General features: G+C 36.1%; 1 protein-coding gene across 1 annotated transcript; it reads left to right on the top strand.

The window, feature by feature from the left end:
• Positions 1–9,391: 9,391 nt before the first annotated feature.
• Positions 9,392–16,606, top strand: LOC123657545 (T-complex protein 1 subunit alpha). The gene is made up of 10 exons (XM_045593069.1): positions 9,392–9,565; positions 9,990–10,113; positions 10,631–10,748; positions 11,184–11,365; positions 11,734–11,998; positions 12,497–12,749; positions 12,870–12,960; positions 13,287–13,479; positions 15,125–15,265; positions 15,603–16,606. The coding sequence occupies exons 1-10, from the start codon at positions 9,493–9,495 to the stop codon at positions 15,828–15,830; spliced, it is 1,668 nt and encodes a 555-aa protein (XP_045449025.1). The 5' UTR covers positions 9,392–9,492; the 3' UTR covers positions 15,831–16,606.
• The last annotated feature ends 406 nt before the right edge of the window (positions 16,607–17,012 follow it).

Genomic DNA, 17,012 nt, shown 5'->3' with positions numbered 1-17,012 from the left:
TATCGCTAGCATAGCGATAATTTGAAGAAAACTTGGCTATTTGTTTAACAAACATCGTCAAATCATTACCAGTTGCAGAACTCTATATTAAGAGATCCAAACTTTGAAGGTTAAACAAGCATACGGTTCTCCAGATGATAAGTGGATACGATAGCGCTGGATGCCGGCGGCACCTGGAGAATCGCAAGAGTGTATCCGACCTTATATCCACCCAGCCCTTTCTAGGAGCTTTGGCTACCTTATTCACCGCAAGAACACAACACTGCTTAAGAGTAGTGCTATTTAGCTGAGATCTTCTGTAAGGTTGATTCACAGTCGGGCTGCTCCAAATTTTGAGCAAGATATTTCCTGCTGTGCCCTGTCTAAATAAAAAAATACAGATATTAAATGCTAAAGAAAATGTGCCCAGGATTTACTTCGATCTACTGCTGATATCTGAATCAAACTGTTTCAGCATTTGCCATTCTTGAAAACATTTGATCACTGTTTATTGGAATCGTACACATAACTATGTCAGTTAAAATAACCGACATTAATTCAGCATAGTGGTTTTTATGACATGTGTGGCATTTCACTAATTCAATCGAGTCTCTCTCGAGTAGAGGTCTCAGGCCATCATCAGGCCCCAGTAAAAGTTTGAACCCAATCAAATCTTGGTCATTTTTATTTGTAATTCAATCTGACGTAATTATATTAAGCGTATTCTACTTAATATATTATAAATTACAGACGTATTGTTAGTCTATTGATCATTCTCATCAGCAAAATGATAAAGAAATGATAAAGAAAAATTACAAATCTTATAATTCATTTTGTATACAAAATAAAAATTACAAATACATAGATACCAAATAAATCCCGTACATAAAACGCGTACATATTTTTGTCTATAAAGAACCCTCGAAACGCTCAATGGCTATGGACATCATTGACAATTGCAGTTGACCGTTTACAAGTGTGATTGAAGTCCTTATTGATAGCATTCATGTGATTGAGTGCAATTGACAAACATATAATTGATGCTCATTGATGAACGTGTTTTAATATGACGATTTATTGTTTGTATGTAAACGTTTTAATTTGCCAATAATTAACCTTTAATTAATATTATTATTATAATAATAGCGATTTCACTAAATATTTAAATTTATAACTGTTTCTTTGTTCGATGTTGGGGTGGTGCAAAGTATTCTATCGGATCCCTTATTAGAATCTGCTAGAAAGATTTTTGATTTTTATAAATTACCCCTTGTTGATTTATGGAACTAAATTTTAGTAATTGAGGTATTTTTAATTTAATTAAAAGTTACAATAAAACTGACGTGTCCTAGTAGGACAAAAATCCCTAAATTCAATAAAATAATTTAAAAAAAAAACTGTTTCATTATATGTAATAAATGAATGTAAAAAACAGTATACGTTTCCCTGCTGAAAAATCCAAATAAAAAACGATGATCCAGATAGATCTATCTGCAATCCAGATAGCCCAGATAAAAACAGATAAAAATTTTATGAAAACTGTATGAAAATTTTGGAATCCTGTGTTGTTTCAAACGAATAATAGTTTACAATAACTTCCCATACCAATTCATCGTTTTTTATTTGGAATTTTCAGCAGGGTTGTCAACATTAATAGTCAAATATTGAACTAGAAATAAAATGTGATTGTTAAAATAATAACTGTCGTTAGTACTCAGAAAAATTGATAAGTATATTTTAAGATTTAATGAAATATCAACTATTGTAAAATTTAAGAGAAAATTTTTCAAAAAGAAAAATTTAGTTCTGTGAATCGACAATATTACAAAGTTACATACAAATAAAAATAAATGTACTTAATAAACCTTTTTTGGGTCAAGAGTTAATAAAACCATTAAAAACGACATGGTCCGGTTACTTGGGCGAATATCTAACAACTTCAAAGTGGAATGAGTGGTGCATTTACTACATAATTTTTAATTTTTTTTTTTTTTTTTTGATATTGTAATACCGACTTTTCGTAACTAAAATAGTAGAAAAATATTCAATGAAAAATAATTAGAAAACAAGAAAATTACGAGAAAACATTATGCTTTCTGATTCTATTATAACATACATTTTAGAGGAGAAGTGATGAAAAACTTACTTAGGAAAGAGGGACTTACAATGGTTTACAATGGACAATAGTGCATAATTATGCGAGTGGTTTTATTTATAACTTGCAACTGTTGCGAACATATCTTACTGAAGATGTTTTTATTAATTTTATTTCAGCTACGTTTCTTTTGAACGTTTTACTAATGGCTTCTGTCTCTTGTGTGTGTGTGTGAATGCAAACAATTTTCAGGAGTTTTTTTTGGCCAATTCGAACAAAGTCTAAGCCTGGTGAGCTACTTTCAGTGTCGCATGAATTCCTAATTATTAGCTTTAGGTTTAATCTATTTTACTTTTTAGATTTTTCTTTAGTTATACAACGAAATTAACCTTAGTTATATTGATATTGCCTTGTCTATCCTGTCCACTACCTTAATTGATAGATTTAAACATAATCTGGTAACGCAATAAGTTTAAGAATATACCAAACAACATTTTCCAATTCATCAAAAAGTGCGTTAAAGTACAGAATTTTCTACAAATTTAAATTGTAGAAAATTGAATTTCAAAATGAACTTGAACGCTTGGTTAAAAGTTATATTTAGATTTAACAATGTCAGAGGTAATGGCGAAATGAGATAATATCACGCTCGCAGGACAAATTGGAAAATGGTGTTAGTGATTCCTTGTTAGCGTTTTATACGTTGTCTTTCGACTTTTGCATTCGACCACATCTTAAGGCACGATAGCATACATAACCATTATTAGAACGGATATCTACGGAGAGGAAAATCAATAGGCACTTTGAGATGACTCTCCATTTCTGAGTTTAACAGTTTATATAATGATAGAGTTTGTTGACAGTTGACTTTTTCTTATCAGCTCGATACGCCGCCGCCCAACACTACTACCACGCCCTCACATTCGGATGCTGAGTGGACCATATTTGACATATGGTGTATAGAACTAGGCATTTGTTAACAATTAAATTAGCAGGTAAATGGACTTACCCGCGATAACGAGGTCCCAGTTTGGGCGCCATTTATCGCGTGTTGACGGCGCGGTTGAAACTGAACGATGTGGTGCAGACGCGGCAAAGGCCTACGCGCGACTGACGCGTAGTCGCGAAGCGCTTGCGTGCGTCAGACTAGCGCAGGCGCGCGACTACCCACAATTTGTTTTGCTCTCGAACTTTATCGGTGCAAGAAAATGAGATTACAGCTTGCTATAGATGCGACACGCTGTGGGGCATTCCAATGAATGTGGGAACTTCATGTGGTATTTATTAAGGTAGTAGCATTTCGTGAATTGTTAAGCGAGTTGCTTGTAATGGGGTGTATGTCACAACGTCATAATATGTGTATCCTTTTTATATATTAGATGAAATGTTATAATGCTTTCGATATTTGAAGAGTATGTACCTAGATCGTATGACGTAACGTATTTACGTACGTCACCATCAACATTATCCTTTTAATGTAGGTATGTATGACAAATTGTTATAGTATGGATACCTGAATAGTAAAAATGTAAGTCATGATATTAAAATTAATCTCATCCATTTTATCACACAAGCATAAAAATGTAACGACTATGACACTGTGTACACTATGTATACGACTACTTCTACGCGTCTCTCCGAGTAGGTAATTAAAGTGAAATCATGTCTAACAAAAGACCATTATGTTAATTTTTTAAAATGGGCTAACGTGATTCTTTTCGCGAATAGTATATGTACCTAATACAACTAGTTGATAAACTAACAAATACAAACTGGCAACAAAATAAATTTGATACTAATATCAGTAGTGTAACGACTTATCTTTAATCCATATTTTAGACATATATAATAACAAGAATTAAACGACAGTTTAGCTTCAGCAGTTTAGTTGGGTGTTTATTGTTTAATAATAACAGTACATAGGTGACCGAGCTCAGTTCGGTATTTTTAGTAAATCGCGTTTTTTGGAAATCATATTTAAATACAAATATTGATAAAATATGAATAATATTTTCTGATTTTACCGACATAATAATAAAAAATGTGAACTGGTTATTTAAATAAAAAATCATGAGTGCAATTAGAAAAAAAAAACGGAACCGAGTTCTTCTCGGTCAACCCCGACCAGCCGATTTTTCACCTGAGCTATTACAACTTTATTGATAATTGCAAAATTTACCTTCGTATACTAACAATACTGTACCCATTTTTTCATTGCCTAAAAACACGGATACAACGACATTTTCTAAAAATAATCCTAACTATATCAATTTATCGCCCCTGAGATCCCCTGCATACTAAATTTTATGAAAATCGTTGGAGCCGTCTCCAAGATTCAGATTATATATACAATATATACAAGAATTGCTCGCTTAATAGCATCAGATATAATAATTAGATTGACACAATTTGACTAGTAGGTCTATATTTTTATCATACATACTAACTGACTCCGCAAACGTTGTTTTGCTATATATGTTATTAACCCCCCTTAATCCTCCCCCCACCCCTCATAAATTAGGGGGATGAAAAATAGATGTTGTTCGATTCTCAGACCTACCCAATATACACACAAAATTTCATGAGAATCGGTCAAGCCGTTTCGGAAGAATTTAACTACAAACACCGCGACACGAGTTTTTTTTTTTTTATTAGATTAAGAATAACGGGAGAAGTCGGATTTTTTACAAAGTTTGGCACTGCACACTAATTTAAATATTTGAAAAGAAGCAAGGATTACGTATCGAATGTTTCAAAAATTTTTACTCTAAACAGATGAGAATGAAAAAATTCCATACTACACGACAAAAACAATTTTTATTTAGTTTCAAATTTATTTTATTCATAAGAATAGATAATCAATTAAATACGTGTGTAGGTCTAAAATAGAATAATGAAATATACCTGTTTATGCAATATGTTATTTAAACTGGCGTCCTTCCGTTTAAGGCTATACAGAGATACGTGGTATACTATAGCTGAAATTATACTTACACGAAAAAAATGGAGCAATAGTAAGTACAGCTCATCACTATGTAATTTTATAATCGGCAAATTTAAAAATTATGAGAATCCGATTTAACTGTAAAACTCTGGTGGCTCACCTATTGACGCGACACCGACGTACAGACGAAGAGTACAGAGAATTTTATAAATGATAAATATTTAATAACTAGCTGCCCGGACAGACTTCGTTCTGTCAAAAGTTAATAGTACAAATTATTATAATTTTTTTTATTATTAGTATTAAAACCTTCCTTATTTGCCTTAAGGAACATACAAAAAATAAATTAGCCGAATTGATCGAGCCATTTTCGAGTTATGCGCTTAGCAACATTCATTTTTATTTATATAGAAGATTAATTTTATTATTTTTATTAAAGCGCTATAGCAAGTAAGTTGCATATTCAGGCTATAATGTCGATTCTGATACTGCGTCTTAAGTCTGCTGTCTTAATCGAAAGGACGCCGGTTTAATAGCACGTTGTATAACATAAAGATGTGACAAAATATGATCTCACATTTTAAGACACAAATTTTGCTTTACCCATAGTCCCCCTGCAAGCTATCTGAGGAATAATAGTGTTAAAAAAGTTTTATATGTTTATGTTTCCTCGTCAAGGGATTAAAAATTTGTAGTTTATTAATGGTGAATTAGTGTACTGATAAACGTATCAGTTAATTAAGTGCAATATGCACTATCAACCACGTGTAAAACAAGCCCTAATAAGTTTTTTCTTTTATAATTATGAGAAGCGAATACTAAAAACACATAAACAAATACATACTCCTTCTGCTATTGTTGTGCGTCATACCAAATAAATACATATAATGTACTGTACTGTATATAAATTTTCCGTTGTTATCACAAAAGAATACTACTGATAGTTAATGACCTCGTCTCACGTTGACATTCAATGCCAAGTGTCTAGGCCGAAAGTGTGATGTAGTGGGAACAAGAGATACCTATCTTTGACAAATAATATTATTCTTGAAAATATACCTGAGTAAAATGGAATAGGGTTATTAAACAATGTTATTGTTGCGTTTAAAATATAATAACGTTCAAACAATTTTCACGGACCATACGCTTGTTTGATGCCCTAAAAAAAAAAACAAAAATATATCCAATGACTAAATAAATAAATCTGCCTAGAAGCGTCCCACTGCTGAAAAAGGTATCTTATAAATAAATTTTTAGAAGGTTGGAGCTTAATTCACAACGCTACTACACTGCGAACGGATAATTTCTCTCTACACAATATTTATTCAAACAAAAAACCGACTTCAATTAGAAGAATTGAGTGGTAAACTAAACGACTCACAATTATTATGGTTCAACGTAAAATCAAAAAGTAATACAACGTACACATCGTATACAAATTTAGATTCTTAAAATATTTTTCCTAGCCCCCATGCGACAGCTAAACAACCAACCAACCCGGCCAACAACGTGAACATTATCACGATTTTAACCCTTAATTCGACACCGTGCAGTATACTTCTCGTTAACAAAATAAAAATCTGTGTCAAAAATTAGACCGCATACATAGATTTTTAGGTGTTATATGAAATCTTAAACTATGCAACCATCTTGTAAAAAATCAGTGGCGCGTGCGATTCAACAGTACGCCAGCAATCACCATCGAAATGGTGGGGAGGAAGGACTTGCTGCGAGGGCTCTCGGTAATTGTAATTTATTTGTCATTTTACAACTTGTCTCAATGTAAAAATTATTGAAAATGAAATAAAAGCCATCCCGGTAGCTACTCATAAGGCTTTGATTTTTTTATTGATACTTGAAAAGTTTTGACGACGCCCCAAACTTTTATGTCCAGTATGCTTCCCGTCGTCGAATGATTAGTTAAGTAACGGTTAAGTAGTATGTCCAGTGTTCTTCCCCTTGTCAACGTTGTAGAAAACTAAATACTAAATTATAGTCTAGTATACTTCACGATGCAGCAATATTAGAAAATATACTTTTACTTTTTTGTGTCATAATATCTTTAGGGATCCGCAGATAAAAAAGTTTTATAACTCATTACTTTTCGTTTTCAAATCTTTAAGTCTAGAGGACATCATTTAGTAGCACTGGTTCCGCCTGAAAACGCTTCTTCCGATATTGATACTGCATCCGAACCTGAAAATGAGGGGAAAATTCCTGTACACAGAACTAAAGAGTTGTCCTTTTCACCATGCCCCTCTATAAACTCAGTCTTAGAGCGCATGAATATATTGGACAGCTCCGAAAATGATACTATCGACAGTAACGACCCTTATGTTGATGCAAATTATTTTACGGAGTTAGTAAACGAAAATGTTGAAAAAGAGGACAATTCTATCGTATCCAGCAAAGAAAATAATCCTGTCCTCGAAGTTGTCGAAGATAAGTTGAACAATGAACAAGCTCCGTTGACTCCAATTATAAACAACGTGCTACCACCGACAGGCGAAGTAAATTATAATGTTTTGCCAAGTTTGGCTTCATTATAATCCATTCCGTCATCAATTGCTTCTTCCATTAGTAGTCCCTCGACACCAAGACTAAGCAGGCGTAAGAGAAAACTTCCAGTAAGAGCTGTCCCAACGATCACAAAAAAGACCAAGACTCTTATTGTAAGTTACAAATGGAAGAAAGGATATTTTAGACACAAAGCTGACATTCTATCAAACGAATTCTTGCTTGATTTACCGGATACGACTGTCCACTGGAATATTCTTATCGGCTCTTTGTAAGACGATTCAGGTTCAAGGATGTGCTGTTTATTTCGACAATTACTTCACAACGCTGGATTTGATTAGGTATCTTCGTGAACACTACGGGATTTTCACCCTCGAAACTATACGGTAAAATAGACTAAAGGGTTGCTGTAAATTGCTAAGTGACAAAGAACTAAAGAAAAAAGGCCGAGGTTCATTCACCCAAGTTGTAGATAACGATAAAAAGATTACCATTGTCCATTGGTACGACAATAAAGTTATGACTTTAGCTTGTTCTTATGCCGATGCTTAATCAGTTTAAGAGATTATTAGATTGAGTAAAGCACTGAAAAAGAAAATTAGTGTTAAGTGTCCACAGCTAGTTCGACACTACAACCAAAATATGGGAAGCGTCGATATGTGCGACATGTTAATAGCTCTTTACGGAACATCTTTCAAGAGCCGTCGTTGGTACATGAACATCTTTGGCCAAATGTTAGATATAGTAGTTAACAGTGCTTGGCTACTCTACAGAAGAAAATGCAACAAGAATAACCTGAAAAACATAAGTCTGAAACAGTTTGACAGAAGTTAGCAGTTGAATTGAGACAAAGAGAAAGATCATTGCAGACGGAAACACCAAGCCCTCTACCAAAGAAATGCTCATTCAAAACTCAAGTGCACCGAGGACTCCAGTTTCTGTGCGTTATGATGGCTACAACCACTGGCCTAAATACGTAATATAAGGGCGTTGCAAGTTCTGTAAGAATAATAAAACGAAAATCCAATGTTCCAAATGCAAACAGAGGTTATGCTTAGTGGCCAAAAGAAATTGCTTTTATAATTTCCATAATGAGTATGTAAGTAGGAAGGCTGGAGACCAAGTGGCATAAATAATTTAGATTTATAATTTTTATGTTTTTGATAAATAAAAGGCTGATTGTTCGTTATGGCTGTGATTTGAATAACCTAGATTGTTGATATTTATGAAAATTTAATCATTATTTTATTATTATGTTTCAAGAACAACTGAGTTCTACGTATATTAAGTTTTTTTTAGTTTCTTAAGAGTAAACAAATGTATGAAGAGGCTATTTTTCAATATAGTGAGTATTTGTTTACGAAATTGTTGTTTAATTCTATTTGACAGTGAGAAGTATACTTCACATGGTAAGAGTGCTTCAGTATCTTACAAATTTGACAACGTCCAGTATAATGGACGTACGTTTTTCAGGAAACTGAAAAAGGTAGAATTTTTTAAGTAATTTTTCTAGGGTCCCTAAAAAGCTAAGAACCTAATCTGTAAAGATTTCACAATTTGAATGAAATTAAAAATCCGTCGAATTAAGGGTTAAGAAGTAAATAATTTTCAGTCTAAAATTTCGCAGCCCTTGTAATAAGCACATGCTATTTTAAAATTCGTACAAATATAATGTTAACTAATTTAGTGTGATAATTTTAATTTACAAAGATAGCTTTAATGCAACTAATTAGTCACTTTTAAAAAAATCAGTGACTCTCATAAAGTTTAATTATTATGTTTTTTTTTTGTTTGTTTTTTTTTTCAAATAATAAATCCTGGCAGCATACATTAATGTGTCAAAAATTAAATTATTGTCATAAAGATTTTTGTGCTGGCGACATTGTTCTTCTTCCAGAATCAAAAAAGTGTGACGAGCGTTTATTTTAACAAAATTATAAAATAAATAACCAGAAAAATGTCGACACTTGCTGCACCCTTGACCGTCGCGGGGACGAGACAATCTGGAGCCCCAGTTAGAACTCAAAATGGTAAAATAATGTTCTAAAATTTGCAAAACTCTCCCCGGTACATCACATGCAATGCTGCTTATGGTTTTAAATTTGATGAATATTATGTTATAATGAAATAAATGCTATATTTTTTATACAAAATAGCTTTATATTGAAGAAAATAGTTTGTTACCATCGAGTTATTTCAATTCAGAGTCATATTTATTTGTATCTTAAAAAGTAACCTATGTATCTTCATGTATGTATATGTCATTCCAGACCTATTAGACATACGCTTTTGTTCAAATATCGTATTGTTATCGAATAAGATAAATGACATTTCATGATTACTATAAAAATTAAATTATAAAAAAAGTCATGTTTTCATAAGTGCCTTAATATACCCAAACTAAAAGTTCCCAATGTCAGTAGGTACATGTTTGATGACATTTTATTGTTTCAGTGATGGCAGCCGCAGCAATCGCTAACATAGTGAAGAGCTCTCTCGGCCCGGTGGGATTAGACAAAATGCTTGTCGATGACATTGGAGATGTTACAGTAACAAATGATGGTGCTACTATACTTAAGTAAGTTTAATTTATACAAAAATTCAAGAAGTAATTTTAAAACTGATCAAATCCAATTATCCACAATTCCACTTTTACAGCAATATTTGAATGAAAATGTGATGGAGTACCTTATACACCAATTGCTGTGTACCTACTAGATGTAATTCCTCTACTTGTTATAAATGTAGTAAAGCGTATATCTGTAATGTATGTTATAAAGTATTAAACGAATAAAGTTATTGATAATATCCTATTTTAAATTATAAATTAGGTTTAAGAAATTTTCATTGTATCAGGCTGTTATAATGGAATTAAATTAGTTCTAATCATTAGTATAAGTATTTGTTAGATATATTCAAAAAGTTTAAATTGGGAGATGATTGGTGATATTTCAACCAAAATCTTAAGTTAGTTGTGTTTAGCTACATAATTGTTGACAAGAAAAGAAATTATCCAATCCAATGCAGTCGGTAGAAATTTATGTGCATGCATTTTGGTGATGCATTTTTATTCATATGATAATAATGTTTCACAGATTATTAGAAGTTGAACACCCAGCAGCTAAAGTATTAGTGGAGCTTGCTCAGTTACAAGATGAGGAAGTTGGAGATGGAACCACATCTGTTGTTATAATTGCTGCTGAATTATTAAAGGTAACAATCTCTTATATCTCCTGTTACATTTTTTTAGTTACTGTAGCCTATAGCTACCTAGAAATCCAGAAGCATCATAAGAGCATTGCTGACTCTTCCCCAAGAGCTCTGTTCACCTTACTCACCACAAGACCACAACACTATTTTAGAGCAGCATTCAAACATCTTTATGGTTGAGGTACTTCCTCAGATGGCCTCTGCCGATGATTTTTGATATTGAACAGGAAATGACCTGCTGTCTATACATCAATAAAAAATGTGCATGTTAAAAGTATCTTTCTAACACTTCCTGTATATAAAATTTTATCTAACTAGAAATAGATAAATTTTTGGTTCATACTATTATTCTCAAAAATAGTTAATAAGTTTGTAACAGAGTTTTGAAATGAGATTCAACTCTTTTACATAATATTAATTTAGAAATTTTATTTCCAGAATGCAGATGAACTGGTTAAGAACAAAATTCATCCCACTAGCATCATCTCAGGATACAGGTTAGCCTGCAAAGAAGCTGTAAAATACATCCAAGACAACTTGACCGTCACTGTTGAGTCACTCGGGAGGCCGTCCATCATTAATGCTGCTAAAACTACAATGTCTTCAAAGTTGATTGGAGCGTATCCTTTTAAAAACAACAATAAATATTTACTTATTTTTTTTCCCAAGTTTCACGCTGTTAAATTCTATTTACATACAACATATTGCTTTTCTAAAGTTTAAGTATAAGATATAATTGTCACTTAATTTGTAGTAAAACATTATTATTATATTATAGCAAAAATTTACTGACTGAAAACAATAATTTCGTAATTTTTATACTTAAAGTCTAATAAAGACTGGAAATATATATATATTTTACATTGAAGTTTTGTTCTCCACTTAAAATGGTTTGAATTAAACAAAATATTCTTATTAAACATTCATAAATGAATAAACTTAAAGTTTAAGCTATAAACATTGATAAATCCTTAACACCCCTATCCAGTGATGCAGATTTCTTCTCCGAGATGGTTGTAGATGCGGCCCAAGCTATCAAGGTCACGGATTCTAAGGGCAATGCAGTGTACCCCATCAAGGCAGTGAACATTCTCAAAGCCCACGGTCGTAGTGCAAGGGAGAGTGTACTGATCAAGGGTTATGCATTAAACTGCACCGTTGCCTCTCAAGCCATGCCTAAAAAGATTGTTAATGCTAAGATCGCTTGTCTTGATTTCTCACTTCAGAAGACTAAAATGAAGCTTGGTGTTCAGGTGAGGATGATAAATTAATTTTGCAATAAAATTTTACAATTCTTTGTAATAGTAGAAGTTTTAGTATTAGTCAAATTTTGGTTAAATTATTCTTGTTCTGTAAACTTGTTCTATCACTCATTTGGTTGTCAGTTCTCAAAGTTTTTTACAAAACGTTTAGTTTTTCCTATGAATATTTGCGAAAAGCTGATGGAGCCATAGTCTTTAAGAAGAAGAAGAAGAATTTAAATGCTTTAATTTTCATTTATACTATGTATAATAATAAAATTAAAATCTTAGATAGCTAGACAAAATGTTTTCTCATCAAATATTAATATATTTTTTAATTAAGTAGGTGTACTGCAACTGCCTCCTTGACTGTCATAACTCTTCTATTTGTCTTTGGACTAGCTAACGCCCCCGTGAATAGCACTGGCGCCCATTAAGGAGCGGTACCATCCCCATTGAGAACCTATATTTTAAGTGTTATTAACTTTATTTGTAATTTTAATATTCTAGGTACTAGTGACTGACCCGGAAAAACTTGATGCAATTCGTGCTCGAGAATTGGACATCACAAAGGAACGCTTACAAAAGATCCTCGCTACAGGAGTTAATGTAATTCTCTGCTCTGGGGGTATCGACGATTTGTGCCTTAAATACTTTGTTGAAGCCGGAGCAATGGGCGTGAGACGGTGTAAGAAGGCTGATCTGAAGAGAATCGCAAAGGCCACTGGAGCTGCTTTCTTGACCTCTTTGACTAACATGGAGGGTAATAACATAAACATTTTCTTGGTATATTTAGTTGCATTCAAAAATAATAATGTTTGAAAGATTTTGTTAATCGTCATAAATATGATTTTTATTCTTATATCAATTTTGCTGCCTAAAGGAGAAGAAGTTTTCGAGCCAAGCATGATCGGTGAAGCAGCAGAAGTAGTACAAGAACAAATATGTGATGATCAGCTCATACTTATTAAGGGGTTAGTATGAATTTTTAAAAATATGTTTATTTGTTATTTTAATTTTTGGTACATTTAGAAAAGAATCTGGTATTATCAATCTTATATTTCTGTAAATACTTTTTTGAGTTTTTATAACTTTAACTTGCAGACATTGTCCTGCCCAGAATAGCAGCTATAAAATTTGCTTGCTGACATGTGTTTTCAAACTATTCATGAATGTCTCGAAATGTACACACGAAATTTCAAACAAATCAGTCTAAACTTTTAGGAGAAGTTAGGTGATAAACACTAACTAAGAAGAATTATATATATTAATATAATTAATTTATGGAACGTTTGTTCAGTCCGGCGGCGCGCACGGCGGCGTCCATCATCCTCCGCGGGCCCACGGACGCGTACTGCGACGAGATGGAGCGCTCCGCGCACGACGCGCTGTGCGCCGTGCGCCGCGTGCTGGAGTCCGGCCGCCTGACGCCCGGCGGCGGCGCCGTCGAGGCCGCGCTCTCCATCTACCTCGACAACTTCGCCACCACGCTGGTGAGCACCACTGAGCTGCTATCTATGTGCTGGAGTCCGGCCGCCTGACGCCCGGCGGCGGCGCCGTCGAGGCCGCGCTCTCCATCTACCTCGACAACTTCGCCACCACGCTGGTGAGCACCACTGAGCTGCTATCTATGTGCTGGAGTCCGGCCGCCTGACGCCCGGCGGCGGCGCCGTCGAGGCCGCGTTCTCCATCTACCTCGACAACTTCGCCACCACGCTGGTGAGCACCACTGAGCTGCTATCTATGTGCTGGAGTCCGGCCGCCTGACGCCCGGCGGCGGCGCCGTCGAGGCCGCGCTCTCCATCTACCTCGACAACTTCGCCACCACGCTGGTGAGCACCACTGAGCTGCTATCTATGTGCTGGAGTCCGGCCGCCTGACGCCCGGCGGCGGCGCCGTCGAGGCCGCGCTCTCCATCTACCTCGACAACTTCGCCACCACGCTGGTGAGCACCACTGAGCTGCTATCTATGTGCTGGAGTCCGGCCGCCTGACGCCCGGCGGCGGCGCCGTCGAGGCCGCGCTCTCCATCTACCTCGACAACTTCGCCACCACGCTGGTGAGCACCACTGAGCTGCTATCTATGTGCTGGAGTCCGGCCGCCTGACGCCCGGCGGCGGCGCCGTCGAGGCCGCGCTCTCCATCTACCTCGACAACTTCGCCACCACGCTGGTGAGCACCACTGAGCTGCTATCTATGTGCTGGAGTCCGGCCGCCTGACGCCCGGCGGCGGCGCCGTCGAGGCCGCGCTCTCCATCTACCTCGACAACTTCGCCACCACGCTGGTGAGCACCACTGAGCTGCTATCTATGTGCTGGAGTCCGGCCGCCTGACGCCCGGCGGCGGCGCCGTCGAGGCCGCGCTCTCCATCTACCTCGACAACTTCGCCACCACGCTGGTGAGCACCACTGAGCTGCTATCTATGTGCTGGAGTCCGGCCGCCTGACGCCCGGCGGCGGCGCCGTCGAGGCCGCGCTCTCCATCTACCTCGACAACTTCGCCACCACGCTGGTGAGCACCACTGAGCTGCTATCTATGTGCTGGAGTCCGGCCGCCTGACGCCCGGCGGCGGCGCCGTCGAGGCCGCGCTCTCCATCTACCTCGACAACTTCGCCACCACGCTGGTGAGCACCACTGAGCTGCTATCTATGTGCTGGAGTCCGGCCGCCTGACGCCCGGCGGCGGCGCCGTCGAGGCCGCGCTCTCCATCTACCTCGACAACTTCGCCACCACGCTGGTGAGCACCACTGAGCTGCTATCTATGTGCTGGAGTCCGGCCGCCTGACGCCCGGCGGCGGCGCCGTCGAGGCCGCGCTCTCCATCTACCTCGACAACTTCGCCACCACGCTGGTGAGCACCACTGAGCTGCTATCTATGTGCTGGAGTCCGGCCGCCTGACGCCCGGCGGCGGCGCCGTCGAGGCCGCGCTCTCCATCTACCTCGACAACTTCGCCACCACGCTGGTGAGCACCACTGAGCTGCTATCTGTGTGCTGGAGGCCGGCCGCCTGGCGCCCGTGATTACAACCAGTAATTTCAGAAAACCACAATACCATATTTGTACATAAAATTGACAAATTCGTCAGCACTGTTACTTTTATGTTAACATTGTAGTTAATACTAATGTCCTTCGTTCGCAGAGCTCCCGCGAGCAGCTCGCAATAGCAGCGTTCGCGCAATCGCTGCTGGTGATTCCCAAGACTTTGGCAGTTAACGCTGCCAGAGACGCGACAGACTTAGTGGCCAAGCTGCGTGCCTACCACAACTCCTCACAAACTAAGGTAAGCCTGTGCTAAATTCCTCCTCACAAACTGGCTTAGGAAGTGGGATTGGTATAAGACGCTGGTTAAATTAACCACCTACTGTAACACCTTGTCCAATAAGATATTATCTGGATGTTAAATTTGTACTCTTATGTTAGTATAATTGTTACCGATTAAAGTATTCCTTAATTAAAAATAGATTACTAGATACACACTAGACACTTATGTTAACAATTTAAAATTATAGTAAAATACACACAAACATCAAGCCACATTTTCCTTGTTTAATAATTTGTAGTATATATTATATGTAAATAGATTAATAATAAATACACTATAATTATTATTCTCACAGGTAGAACACGCAAATCTGAAATGGGTCGGTTTAGATTTAACGGAGGGGACTCTGCGAGACAATCTTGCAGCTGGTGTTCTCGAACCCGCTATATCCAAGATCAAGTCGCTGAAGTTTGCCACGGAAGCAGCAATCACCATCCTTCGTATCGATGATTTGATCAAACTCGACCCTGAACAGAAGGGCAAGACTTACGAAGACGCTTGCAATGCTGGAGAACTAGACTAGTGTACTAAATAGTGATCACAGTGCTTTATTTTAAAGTATTAAAAACTTTACTCAAATATACTTCTAATGACGCATAAGACAGGGCGCATACTGTAGAATATATTTTATACCAGTATAATGTCCATGTAATGTGTCGTATGCACATTTTAAAATTTAACTTGACATTCATTTTGAAAGTAATTTTGCATAAAATTCATACTATAAATTGTATGTGTGTATAAAATTACTTGCAAAATGTTTATGAGTAAATTAACAAAGTCAATGACACCTTTTTATAAAGATAACAATAATTTTATTACTGAGTTATACTAAACAGCGTTTATCATTTAAACATTTTTCAGATAAATATTTGGTAATAAAGTTGATTCAGTTGTTGGCTGTTGGTAGTGCCTGTCTACAAGTGTGCTTCTGTTAAGCAAGTTTTGTCATATACAAGTAAGATTATTACTAAATTCACCAAATCGCATAACCATGATATTTCGAGATTACACAGAAATTTTGATTGAAAACATGAATACTGCAGCATTTAAATGAAATGTGTAAGATTTAAGGTTATTTATATTATTGCTATTTTACACAAATTTTATTGTAGCTGTGTGATTTTTTTTTTTTCATTTCTAAAACACTCCACTTTGGTAGTTGTTTAATATTACATAATGTATGTTATTAGTTTTATTTCACAAAATGTCTTTAATTTTTGCTTATAACTATAATGTTAGTTAATGACGCTAGGGCCTTTATGGTGTATATTAATACAAATAATTTTAATACCAAAATTTGTTTTACTTTTTGTTTTACTGAACCAAACTGTACCACTGATTCTTAACAAATTTTCCTATGGTCCTTACAATTATTTTTTATTTATTAAGTAAATTGAAAATTTTAAAGATTATAATCAATCAGATCAAAATTCTTATTGACTTGTTTATCAACATAAGTAAATCTCGCGACAACTTTTATACCATACTAGCCTTCCCCGTGAGTTCGCACAGTTATAAAATAAATAAATTTCTAAAATAAAAGTAGCCTAAGTTACTCCTTACTACATCAGCTATCTGCCAATGAAAGTCCCGTCAAAATCGGTCCAGTCGTTTCAGAGATTAGCCGGAACAAACAGACAAAAATTGTAAAAAAATGTTATTTTGGAATATGTAATTATGTATCGTGTTTACATCCATATAC

Source organism: Melitaea cinxia, chromosome 11 (assembly GCF_905220565.1).
Source record: "Melitaea cinxia chromosome 11, ilMelCinx1.1, whole genome shotgun sequence".
NCBI lineage: Eukaryota > Metazoa > Arthropoda > Insecta > Lepidoptera > Nymphalidae > Melitaea > Melitaea cinxia.
The sequence above is the reverse complement of the archived record's forward strand: the minus strand, read 5'-3'. Positions and strand labels throughout refer to the sequence as shown.

Excerpts from the sequence above, each read along its gene's own strand:
- LOC123657545 (XM_045593069.1), top strand. The coding sequence starts at position 9,493 with ATGTCGACACTTGCTGCACCCTTGACCGTCGCGGGGACGAGACAATCT. Across the intron at positions 9,566-9,989 it reads CCCAGTTAGAACTCAAAATG|TGATGGCAGCCGCAGCAATC; the intron begins GTAAAATAATGT and ends TTATTGTTTCAG. Across the intron at positions 13,480-15,124 it reads ACAACTTCGCCACCACGCTG|AGCTCCCGCGAGCAGCTCGC; the intron begins GTGAGCACCACT and ends CTTCGTTCGCAG.